At 42.2% G+C, this 12,056-nt stretch overlaps 1 protein-coding gene and 1 pseudogene across 6 annotated transcripts; one reads left to right on the top strand and one right to left on the bottom strand.

Annotated features, from left to right (window-relative positions):
* Window positions 1-1,830: 1,830 nt before the first annotated feature.
* Window positions 1,831-8,985, top strand: tom1 (target of myb1 membrane trafficking protein). Of its 5 annotated transcripts, none has more exons than XM_083779415.1 (16): window positions 1,831-1,957; window positions 2,593-2,677; window positions 2,774-2,852; window positions 3,241-3,390; window positions 3,661-3,789; window positions 3,986-4,099; window positions 4,370-4,486; window positions 4,789-4,919; window positions 5,034-5,097; window positions 5,191-5,320; window positions 5,444-5,510; window positions 5,873-5,942; window positions 6,378-6,443; window positions 7,648-7,710; window positions 7,899-7,938; window positions 8,034-8,985. In XM_083779415.1, exons 1-16 carry the CDS (start codon window positions 1,906-1,908, stop codon window positions 8,126-8,128), a joined length of 1,452 nt encoding a protein of 483 aa, XP_083635541.1. In that variant the 5' UTR covers window positions 1,831-1,905; the 3' UTR covers window positions 8,129-8,985. The 5 variants fall into 5 exon arrangements, with proteins under 5 accessions (XP_083635541.1, XP_083635542.1, XP_083635540.1 ...); XM_083779416.1 differs by having other exon boundaries at window positions 4,786-4,919; window positions 5,034-5,076; XM_083779414.1 differs by having other exon boundaries at window positions 4,786-4,919.
* Window positions 8,986-10,118: 1,133 nt separating this feature from the next.
* Window positions 10,119-11,779, bottom strand: LOC310868612 (ubiquitin-like modifier-activating enzyme ATG7; annotated as a pseudogene). Its single transcript has 2 exons — window positions 11,048-11,779; window positions 10,119-10,956 (listed from the first exon to the last, which is right to left on the bottom strand). The product of its transcript is annotated as a ubiquitin-like modifier-activating enzyme ATG7 (transcript).
* Window positions 11,780-12,056: the final 277 nt, after the last annotated feature.

Here is a 12,056-nt window from a genome sequence, read left to right as displayed (position 1 = left end):
AGTAAAATGTTGAATAAGACCTGAGTGTAAAATTGACCCATACAAATAGAATTTTCCTATACAACAAACCTACTCCTATGCACCAGCATTTTAATATAATAAACCTAATTATGAACACTGGCTATCATTAAAATATGTTAACTTAGATGGATAATAAGACCATATTGAATTGTTATTAATGCAATTATTGGTGGAGCCAATAATAAGTCGCATTATAGCTGAATGAAGAAAATTGACATGAATAAAACTCAACACTTTATTTTCAAATTCAAACATCATGAAATAGCATTTGCACTTGCATATCGATGTGCTTCAGCAGAATCACATCCCTAAATAACATTTACATTCATATAAAAGTGGGTGTTAATGTATTTTGTGTCATATGAACGGCACATTCAATTCAATTCACCATTCATTTAGTAATGTAGGATTTGTTGATTTAAAAATATATATCGTTCCACTAGTTGAGAAACAGTGAACTGAATGACCTGGTGACCCATGACCGTCCATGTAGTCATTTACTGACACGTTGGAGGTCAAGCAATTCAACAGAAAAAGAGGGGGAAGTGCAACAGATTGTCTGGTTGAGTCTATTAGGAAATGATTATGTAGTATCTGGGAACCCCAATACACATATATCATGTAGCCTGCCCTATATCATGTGGAACCGGTACGATGGTAACTCCAGACAGCCTGAGCAAGTCTAGGAATCTCCCCTTCTCCATACCCTGGTGAGATAACGCTATGCTGTGATGTGTGTATGTATGCATTGCAAACATGCCTTTATACCATTTCACAAATAGTCAAATACACATTCTTACTGCAGAACACACACATCGCACCCACATCGTAACACAATCCTGTTCACATACTCCATGACAATATTGGCATAAATAGTTTGATACTGAGATACACAACGGTTATATAGGTCATATAGTCATGCAGTTTAAGACCCAGGCTAACTCCTAAGGTCTATCAATGGAAGGCCTAGCCACATTGACTAATAATTAAGCACACATAAAGTACACAGGTCGGTCCCATGACTCTACACACAACACAGGTAAACACACATAGGTATAGGCCTATATCTCATGACTCCACACATAACACCTGACATACAGTTGAAACAAGACAGCACACAGTACACAGGTTTATCTCGGGACTTCACACACACACACACACACACACACACACACACACACACACACACACACACACACACACACACACACACACACACACACACACACATGCACACACACACTTGCATACATGCATGCACATACAAGCACGCACATACACATTTCACTACTACACGCACCCCAAGGAACCGAATCAATCTGTTCAGCACAACACAAAACTCGTGCCTTTTACCTCGTGCATCTCATGGTATGGGCATATAGCTAGGCACTTACTGTCATGTCTTCTGTACTTTGCCTTCAGAGGATCTACTGAAGTGGTTCCAATACACAACAATTGACACATGGGATGCACAACAGTGGTCCCCATAATAGGGTGGTGGCTGGTGGTCCCTCGTGAGTCGTTCACAATCAGTTGAAAATCCCTGCATTAGAACTATGGATCAGTATCCAATTTAAACGTCAAAATTCAAATTGCAGTCGCATCACAGAGCCATTAAAATATTGTATTGTACTGTACTGTATTGTAATGTATTGTATGTATATGTACTGACTGTGAAATAAAGATTTCTTAATTCAAAACAAAAAAACAAACAAAACCCAGAGCCATTCAAATGACCGCGGGCCGTAATGTTGTGCTTGCCCTTTAAATGCGACGTAGCTCCGGTTGTCTTCTGCTGTGCAAAGGAGGCTGGGCTATATTATTATTGTAAATGCAACAGGGACGTCGTGTGGTGTTGGCTGTCAGGGGGAATAGAAATCGAAGATGGAGTTTTTAACAGGGAATCCATTCAGTACACCGGTTGGACACCGAATAGGTGAGATGTCGAGATGGATCCAGTGGTTATTATTACGTTATAATTACAAAGTAGGCTAGCTCATTGACTGACGATCGTATAGCCTGCTGAATTTCACGGACTGCAGCAGCGCTGTGCGGTTGCACGCACTCCTCCTTATTGCAGATATTTAAAAAATAATCGGATATTAACTCAAGATCAAGAAACGCATAAAAGAAGCAGCCCAATCCATATCAATTCTGACAGTGATAGAACGGTTATTGCTTTACTGATGCAGTTATCATGATGATACAGTATCACATAGGCGGGATGATGATTCTCTAATCTTCAAAATGGTTGGGTGTTGCTCTCAGTCTCTGTCGATAACATGCTGGAAGGAACCAAGAAAGAGATATCCCTTTATTATCTGCAAAAAAAGAAAAGAAAAAAAAGAACAGTGGTTTTTAACATGGCAAATTTGCCCTATTAATTTCCCAACACTCAATTTTGTCAATCAATTTCAGGCAGTAATGAACCTATAGTTAGTGAGAACTTGCTTGCAAGTTAAGTAACTGCCCCACAGAAACTCCTAAAATTATGGTGATTCATATTAATACACATTGTTTTCTTTGCAAACATTGCTCAGTTCATGACTATTGTATGTCTGTTTCCTGTAGAACTTGCAACAAACTCCAGTCTCCAGTCAGAAGACTGGTCCCTAAACATGGAGATCTGTGACCTGGTGAACAGCACAGATGAGGGGTGAGCGTCTCTTTACCTCGGCCCAGGCTCGTCTTTTGGAGATCACATTCTTGGCTTTTCTTTTTCAGTCATAACAATGGCTTCTTCTCCTTTCAGACCAAAGGATGCTGTTAGAGCGATAAAGAAAAGGATTTCAGGAAACAAGAATTTCAGGGAGGTTATGCTGGCACTGACCGTGAGTGTTACTTCCTGTCGCAAAGTCCTTCCTCCTCCAATGCACCATTAAAACTGCAGCCACTAGCTCTATCTATGTAAACATCTACATTCAATGTAGATGTAATGTAAACACTTGAAATCCTTGCTGAAGTCATTGTTGCAGTCTGCAGGTCGGCATGTTCTTTAGCTCGGTGTGATCCCTTTGTGTCTGTAAACCAGCATGATTCCCAACCTGTGGGCCGTGGCCCACATGGCAGCCGAACGGCTGTCACGTTAAGTGGTCAGATGGGTGGGCCACGAACGCTTTCACGATTTTCAAGTGGGCCATGATTCAGAACGGTTTGAGAAGCAGAACCACTCCTCTGCTTACATTCCATGTCGTTGTTGTTTTCCCAACCTGGACATAGGTTCTGGAGGCTTGTGTGAAGAACTGTGGCCACAGGTTCCATATCCTGGTGACGACCCGGGACTTTATAGAGGGGTTTCTGGTCCGGGCGATTATACCGAAGAACAACCCTCCGGTGGTCTTGCATGACAGAGTGCTAGGCATCATACAGGTCAGTAGTCTGATTACATCTCAACAGTACGCCTAATATAACTGTGGCGCCATATTTTGGGCATGTTGTTATTATAGGCAAAAATAATTTGAAACAATTGACTAGGCCTACAGTAAATTCTGTGTGAGCTTGTAGATTGTATTGTAGAATTGTATTTTCATTGTATGACGGTGTCTGGTTTAAGTGGTTAAACAATCGTAATCATTTGACATTACTATAATTTGTCAGCATAGATTATTTTGTAATGTTTGTTGTTCTTCTGTTGACAAGGCGTGGGCAGATGCATTCCGTAGCTCACCTGATCTAACAGGTGTGGTGTCTGTGTACGAGCATCTACGAAGGAAAGGTCTGGAGTTCCCAGAGCCAGATGGTTATTCTCTGGTCAACCCTTCGAACAGGGTACTACTAACTAACATATGGACTAATATTATGTTGAAATACAAATGCACTTGCTTGGGAAAGCCTGGGGCTGACTACTTTTATGTCTTTATTCACTCCTTTTCAAATGTCTATGCTTTTCCTCTTTCTGTTTTAATGGGCTCTCCTAACATTTTGCTGCTGTCATCTGGACTGTGCTCGTGCTTCTGCTCAGCAGGGGTTGCCTAGGAATGGACCTGCTTCTGCAACTTCTAAACATAGTCTCATCCCTCTACAATTCCCCGGGCCTAAACATGGCCAGGAGGGAGCCAGTGTGTCCCTACCCGAGCAGGTGAAAGGACCTGACAAACTGTAGAAAGGTTTTATAGAGATGCTGTCTTATCTGTCAATATTGTCTTTCACTTACAAACTGATTAATACCTTTTGCATGGCGGCTGAAATTCAGTCTAAATTCCTTTTTCTGCACATTTCACCTTCTATTTTCAGTCTCGACTATTGTAAACGACACTTTTCTAGGAGGAAAATGTGTCTTTTTTGCTGTGCGATGAAGTACATATTAGCCTATGTATGTAATATTTTGATAATACTGTTGACATTTCAGGTGCACAGGCTGAAGACAGATCTGGGAGTGGTGCAAAGCAACCTGACTGTAATGTCAGACATGATGAGTCAGCTAGATCCATCCACAGCCAAGTGCGCAGACATTGAGTTGCTTCAGGTATATTGACCACTAACGTTTACAGAAATTAAACGCTGTGTGCTGAGCCGTCTCTCATCCAGATATCCAAGCATGATAAAATAGTCTATATAGTTTAGTATAGTATTGTATACAGTAGGCTATAGTATAGTAGTGTATAGTAAAGTTTATTATCACCATATATAACCGTTTTGTCACATTTCAGTCACACATGCAGGTGCATTAAACTACATCTGTCTGTCTCTTTCCTGATCTTGTCGATCACTATACTACTCTTGGCCGCTGGCCATTTCTTATCTCCTTTGTCATTCGGTCCATAGCAGTTGTACACAGTGTGTAAGGACATGCAGAACAGAATAGCTGAACTGGTGCCAAGACTCAGTGAGGAGAAGCTGATCGAAGAGCTGCTGACTGCCAACGATGAGATGAACAGCACGTTCACACGCTACCAGAGGTATTGCTCTATTCAACTATACTGCAGGGCATGAAAGTCAGTGTTGGAGGATGTTCTCCTGTCTGTCAGGTTGTGATATCTGTGATGTTAAATTGCCGTTTCCATTCCATGCAGGTTTGAAAGACAAATGACAAATGGTCAAAGCACAACAGAGGAAGTAAGGAAGTTGCTCTTAACAGTTGCGTTATTCTTTTCATTAGGTAACTAGACTATGCTCTTATAATTAGTATCGATACCATGCACATCCAAATGATATTTTTTCTATTCTCAGAGCCCACATTATGTCAACCTAAGTGACCTCAGTCTTGCATCTAATTCCGTCAGCCAATCGGGAGCTTCCACTAACAGCTATCCGACCCCATCCCCAGTTGATAGTGTTTGTGCTCAGATGACAAGACTCAGTAAGTTTGTGTGGCTGTGTTCGATATTGCATTCATGCATACCGTATGTGTTTTCCTATATTTTCAACAACTTATGCTGTGTTGTTTATTAGATGTACTTGAGTTGTTGCTATTTTCTCCAAGGTGCAAGTGAAGCTGATCACTTGGACATGCAGAAATGTAGCATCTCACAGACGCAACAAAGAAAAAGGTGAAGAGGGTTTACAACAAAGTCAAGCTTTTTATGTATGTAAATAACAGGTGCATAGAGAAGGTATTAGAGTGGTAGAGACAAAATCTACCCAACTTTAGGCTGTATGAATAGCAAAGCCAGAACAAAGCCAGAAAACATTTTTCCAAATGTGGTACAGTGCCAAAGTACAACCACATGACTTTCCTTGGCTTGAATCAGAGGACAGGATTCTAGGTCATTCTGAGATGTTAAACCTCATTTGGGAATAGTTATTGGCCATTTTCCTATAGTCCTACTTTTCTTTTTTCTTTTAATGCATGCCATTTTTCCAACATAGTGTATGCAGACAATTTGCAACTAAATACCAGTATATGTTTCAGTGAAACAAGTGAAGGTGAGGTGGATGACCAGTCTCAAGGTATCAGCGCCACGCAACATAATGCTGGAACGGTCAGTAAATATACTATATTATTATTATATTATAATAAATTGTTAGCCGTGTGTGTGTGTGTGTGTGTGTGTGTGTGTGTGTGTGTGTGTGTGTGTGTGTGTGTGTGTGTGTGTGTGCGTGCGTGCGTGCGTGCGTGCGTGCATGCGTGCGTTTTCCAACAAAAATACTGTGCTTTGTTATATTTTTAAGGAAGCCATTAGTTTCAGTTAATATTACCAAAGCTGTGAATGTATTGATGACAGCATGGTCCTTTCAATGTGTGTGTGTCTCAGAGTTACATTTACACTAAAGAGTTTACAGTATAGATTAAGGCCTGAAGATAAAAAACATGTATCAAGTGGGGGTACTGTATGTGGCTCAATGATCATGAAGTTTAAAAGATTGAAAACACTGTCTGTCACCTAAAACGACTTTATATGTGTCTGTGTGTGAAGGGTGACACTTCAGCCTTCATACGCAGCTCTTCTCCACAGTTAGATTGGATGATAAAAAGGGGAATGGTGGGTTTCATCAGTTGTGTAACGTTTGCCGTTTGTGTTGCTTTGCTGGCCATGTGCACGAGTTCTGTGGTGGTGCAATTTTGGGTTTGCTTGACAATTATATTCATATGAACATCTGTAACAAATGTCTAATAGTAGACATACATACAGTGCAGTTCTACTGTATTAGACAGACCTACATATACAGTAGTACAGAACTATATCTATGTATGTAGCAGGGCATTGTTTTGAATAAGCATGTCTATAAGATTGTATGGTTGGTATTGGCTGATTTAAGCAGTCTGGTGTGAGTCAAACAACATGGACTCTTGAGTCGGAGCTGGACTACACTCCTATTTCACATTTCACATTCAGGAGAGCCTCCACCACCATGACGAGTCATGTGTTTATTTCCAAGTACCAACATACTGCTTGCCATGCCCTTAGTTGTAATGAGGAACAAGGAAAGAAGAAGACACAAGACTTGTCATGACAAAGGTGTCTCTCTCTCTTGAATGTGTGTGGGGATGGCTGACTAATGGGTTGTTCACACCAAGCAAGCACGATAACAATAACTATGAGGATAATTATGTGAACATTCATAGTTATACTTTGGGTGTGGACTCTGCCATCCACTTAAGTTTTAACCATTTTAAAACAATGTATGTATTGTTATATGGAGTGTCAATCTCTTTTATAAGACAATAGTTAATGTATTCTAGATACAGTTCAGGGACGATACATTTTATTACAGCACGATTTGATGCAATATGACACCGTAGTGACCTTACTCTGACTAGTTATAGTAATTGTGCTTGGTGTGGACGGTCCATTTATCCTGTGTGGACTCTGAGCCAGGTGTTACTACGCAACTGTTATGCATCGATACAGGTTGACTCTGGCCAAGGATGAGCGCTTAAATCAGCCACCCTACTGTTACACAGTGTGGGGAATGCATTTATATTTAGCATGACGGTACATTATCTTTTTCGATTATTTTAAAGAAACACATCCCGTTTATAAGTAATTTGCTTGCAGATGGCATGTGGATTCAGTTAATTTGCTTGGAGTGGTTCCTTTGTTAATGCTGGTTTGGTGGTTTTGTGTGTGTTTGGTGGTTTTGTGTGTGTTTGGTGGGTTTGTGTGATAGCTCATCCCAGTTACACAGTGATAATTGTTGAACAAATGAAGTATGGTACTTAGTTTTCCCTTAATACCTTCTTAGATTCCCGTCAGCCAGTCTTCTGTGATGGAGGATGTTGAGAAGTGGCTGGCTGTGGAAGAAGACGTGAGTGGCTACCACTTGTGTCATGCACAGCATATATCTTATTCTATTTTATTGCATGCACAGTCTATGCACATATTCTGACAGTACTCTTGTAATAATGTTACAAACAATAAAGGGCAGATGTTTTAAAAGCTATACCAAAGTGCAGTATCCTGATGACGTGTGGCTTTCCTCTGTTTATGACACAGGATGACAGTTTTGAAGATTCAGACGGTGTGATCAGTGAAGGTACATATTCTGCCTAGTTGTCTGGCATCAGACAGTACAGTAGAGCTTCCATCTTGGAATATTCCCATACTAATCCTGCTTCTATTTCTCTGCAGAGTTTGACAGATTTCTGGCCAAAAGAGCGCAAGCAGCAGAGAAATTGCCTTCAATCACATCATCTTCCCATGATGCCTACCATTCTCAATCCTAGGCTAATCTGTCTCTGTACAACACTAATATGAATCCTGCCGCCCTGATGACTGAGGAAAGTTTATTATTACTGTGGATAAAAGTGACCCATGCTGCACGCCATCTTGAAATGTGAAATGCCACCCTGAACCTATGCAGATGAAGAAGTCACATCGGAGTATAGTGCTGTTTGGTCAGACTGTGCTGTTATATTGTTTTGTCTGTTTATATGAAGGGTAAGTTATTTGGGACCAAGTGCATGGCCCTACTCTTGACACTACTGCTGTATGCGGGGTTATCCTTGTGTGGAAAGCAAATATTTGCACATTTTTATAAGGTTCCAGCTATTGAAAGAGAGAATATTGTTAAAGAATAAGTACTGTTGCTTAAACAAAAAAGGTCAGGAATTGTGACAGGTCACAGGAAGTTGCATCACACTATCAGAATGATACTGTAAATGTATATTTGAGATAAACTAAGCTGTAATGTTAATAGTATATGAGGCTTTTAATCACATAGTGATCTAAGAAAAGAATAAAAAGCCAAGTAAGAATTTTCACATCTAACATAATGTAATCAAGTTACTTCACTTGAAGTTTAACATTTTACACAATGTCACAGCTTATATTAAACTCAGAAAGTATTAATTGAGAACTGTGTTATGATTCCATGGGATGGCTGGGTGATTGCTAATACTTTGTAATAGGACATTTCATGCAGGTCATGGCTTTGTAAACAAGGGAAAATGGTATCCTGACGACATGAAAGCACATTAAAAGCAGATTATTTTTTTGTTATGTTATTCTGCCATGATTGATACCATGATTTGTTCTATATATCTTTAAAACGTTAGTGTGATGCTCTAAAACAGGGGTTTTCAACTGGTGGTCTGTGAACCACTGGTGGTCCCTGAAGGTCTTGCGTGTGGTCCGTGACCATGCATGCATTCAGGTTTATTTTTTAGGAGAATTTACAGTAGATGAATTAAAAGACATCATCATTATCAGTTGTCATCTGAGAAGGCTTGTGTTTCAATTACAAACTACTACTACAAGCATAGCTACAAAAGAGGATCAGCTCATTGACACATCCACAGTCAAGAGGCACATAAATATGAAACATTCCCTTGTAAAAAGCTTTTACTCAGAGTTTCTACCAAGCATATCCGAATTGACTATTTTACTTGCGCGACAAGATGCGCAACTAGGCATGGATCAGATGTTAATAGTTGTGTGCTTGGTGTGGATTGCTTTTACACTATATTGTGCTGCCTTGCAGTTGTGAGACTTCAGCTTCCACTTTAGATAAACAATTATTTTAACAAATATATTAATAGTTAAGAGATATACCATCACTCACTGACAATGTTTTTGGGAGTATTACACTATTGTGAAAGTCTACTGTTGTACATCTTTGGCTGAACTCAGCTGAGGATGCAGACATGATGAGAATGCACATGCTTGCTTATCGTGCAGTCCACTTATCGTCAGTTTTTTTAAGACAATTCTGTGGGAGACTGTGAAGCACTTTCATTTAATCTCTTCCTTTTATCAGTATGCATGTGCTTTGTTCTCTTGTCAAGCTCTAACTGATAAACCCATTTTGTTAATACTGCTTGATAATAATTAACTTGGACCCCACTGCACTCCCCGTGCTTAAAAAGAGTCACTTCCCAGGCGTGCTTTTAGTTTTACACGTAACATTTCCCATCTCCTGTGTATAAAAAAGAAGGAAAATAAGAAAACAAAACCAATAAATAATGGATGTTACGCTTAATTTATACTCCACATTTCATGAGGGTGTCGCCCGCCAAAAAACTACAGATCCACAAAGCCCACAACGGATCCACAAGCCCACAACGCACCGCCATGCCATGCAAGCCTGCAGATCCGCTCTCTTCGGCCAGCGACACCCATCATACTAGACTACATATAGGACGGAGGCGGGTCCAGTCTGTCACATCAGGTCTTCTCTTCTGTATACATCAACGGTGGGGTCCATCCTCAACCTCCTCAGATACTCTCATCATCACTCATGTCCCAGATCTCTGCAGCCTGTGTCTCCTGGTGCAGCAGCGTGAGGCCCGTCAGGTCCTCCAGGAATGAGTGCGAGGAGTTAAACACCAGGGACAGGAAGTGGAAGCGGAGTGGAGTGGAGTAGTGCTCCAGGACGATGTCTGAGCAGGCTGTGCATTTGTCAAAGGCCAGGCTGGCTGGAAGGACGTTGTCGAACCTGGACAGGAAGCCTCGGATCTGATGCGGCATCAGTCCCAAGGAGGTGGGGGGCTCATTCATTCGGTCATCTCTGCCACTGGCCACTGCATAGCCTCCTTCACTGTGCTGTAGAATGGACACCATCATCTCAACAGCCAGGGCTCCATCGATTCCATGGCCAGACCGGGTCTGCTGACCGTACATTGTTGGTCCAGAGTTCGATCCCTGGTTGAATCCCCTGGTGCCACCCATAGACTGCCACCACATCGTTGCAGAAGTAGCAGCCCAGCTTGTGTCCTGGAATGTTGGAGAACAGAGATGACGGGAGTGAGGAGGCGGAGGAGAACGCAGGGGAGGACTCTCCGTCCGCAGAGAGATTCTGATTGGCCAACGCTTTCTTCAGTCTGTGTCTCATCACCACAAAGGTGTGGAAGCCCAGCGCTGCGTTGACCACCAGCTTCCTCTTGCTGGCGGCTATGACCGTAGGCAGCCAGCGGCTCTCCCTGGCGTCCATGAGCAGGAAGACCACGTCGTGTTCAGAGATGAGCTTCTCCAGCTGCTCCACATCCTTCTGCGCCTGGGACAGAGTCTGGCATAGGGATGCTCATGTTGTAGCCCTCTGCATTCATTCCAAGGGCTGTGTTGTGGAAGATTTGAGGCAGTTTGACCTGGAAGAAAATGCTGTGCAGAATAGAGTGGCTTCCTTTCATTCTGTCTCAGTTTGGAACCCCATCTGTATGTGATAAGGATCAGTAGGTTCCTCAAAGGCCAGCCCGGGTGTTGTGACAGAGTGCATGGATCATGTACACCCACGGTAACCTTCTTGGTATTGGTGAAGAATATGTCCCAGCCAGTTCCCTAGGGGAGCCACCTCAATGTCGTCTTCTGTGTACTTCATCAGGAAGTATGGAACAGCGCTGGCTCCACTTTGGCTGCACAGCCCATTATAGGCCTCTAGTAATGCTGTGACCTGTTTAGCTGAGAAGACTTGCTCTAGCAGAGATAGCTGCTGGACGATCCGTATCCCCTCTGAGAAACAGAGTGCAGGGAAGCAGAACCAGTAGTAGAAATGATACTTCTTCAAATCTGCGAAGGTCAGCAGAATTAATTTGGAGAGGATCGAGGTGTCCTTCAGTGCAGCCCCAGACTGCACAGCATCCCATATCTCCTTTGCCTCCTTCTCCAATGAAGCCTTCTTGTCTGAACTGAAGTCTTGAAGGCATAGTGTGTTTGTGTTATACAGGGTTCCTACAGCTGGACAGCAACGACCTGGGGTCCGACCATCTGCATCACTGAACTCCGAGTCCAAAGTCAGACATGTAAACTGCGTCACCGTTAGTATAGTATCCTTTGATACATTTGGGGCTCTCGTCCAGCCTGTAATCATTTAGCTTCTTCTGGGTGAGCTGGGGCCAGAAGCCTGTGACCAGAGCACTGCAGAAGGGAGGACGCTGCTTCATTGGAACGTCACTGACTGTGTGTGTGTGTGTGTGTGTGTGTGTGTGTGTGTGTGTGTGTGTGTGTGTGTGTGACTGAACAGTAGGAAGAAACCAGAAAGCCAGAAAACCAGAAAGCCTTATGTATGAGTTGACCTCTCTTGACTTCAAGTGCAGTCAACATGGTCTGGTGTAGAGCACCAGAAAAGCCAGGAAACCAGAAAGCCGTATAGTGTATTGAGTTGACCTCTCTTGACTTCAAGTGCAGTCAACGTGGTCTGGTGTAGTGTAGTATCCAGTT

The sequence above is a fragment of the Protomyctophum parallelum genome (genome assembly GCF_964188405.1).
Source record: "Protomyctophum parallelum genome assembly, chromosome: 13".
In the NCBI taxonomy this organism is placed as follows: domain Eukaryota; kingdom Metazoa; phylum Chordata; class Actinopteri; order Myctophiformes; family Myctophidae; genus Protomyctophum; species Protomyctophum parallelum.
The sequence above is the reverse complement of the archived record's forward strand: the minus strand, read 5'-3'. Positions and strand labels throughout refer to the sequence as shown.

Coding starts and splice junctions, on each gene's coding strand:
- tom1 (XM_083779414.1), top strand. CDS start 1,906: ATGGAGTTTTTAACAGGGAATCCATTCAGTACACCGGTTGGACACCGA. Junction 1,958..2,592: donor ACCGGTTGGACACCGAATAG/GTGAGATGTCGA, acceptor TGTTTCCTGTAG/AACTTGCAACAAACTCCAGT. Junction 2,853..3,240: donor AGGTTATGCTGGCACTGACC/GTGAGTGTTACT, acceptor ACCTGGACATAG/GTTCTGGAGGCTTGTGTGAA.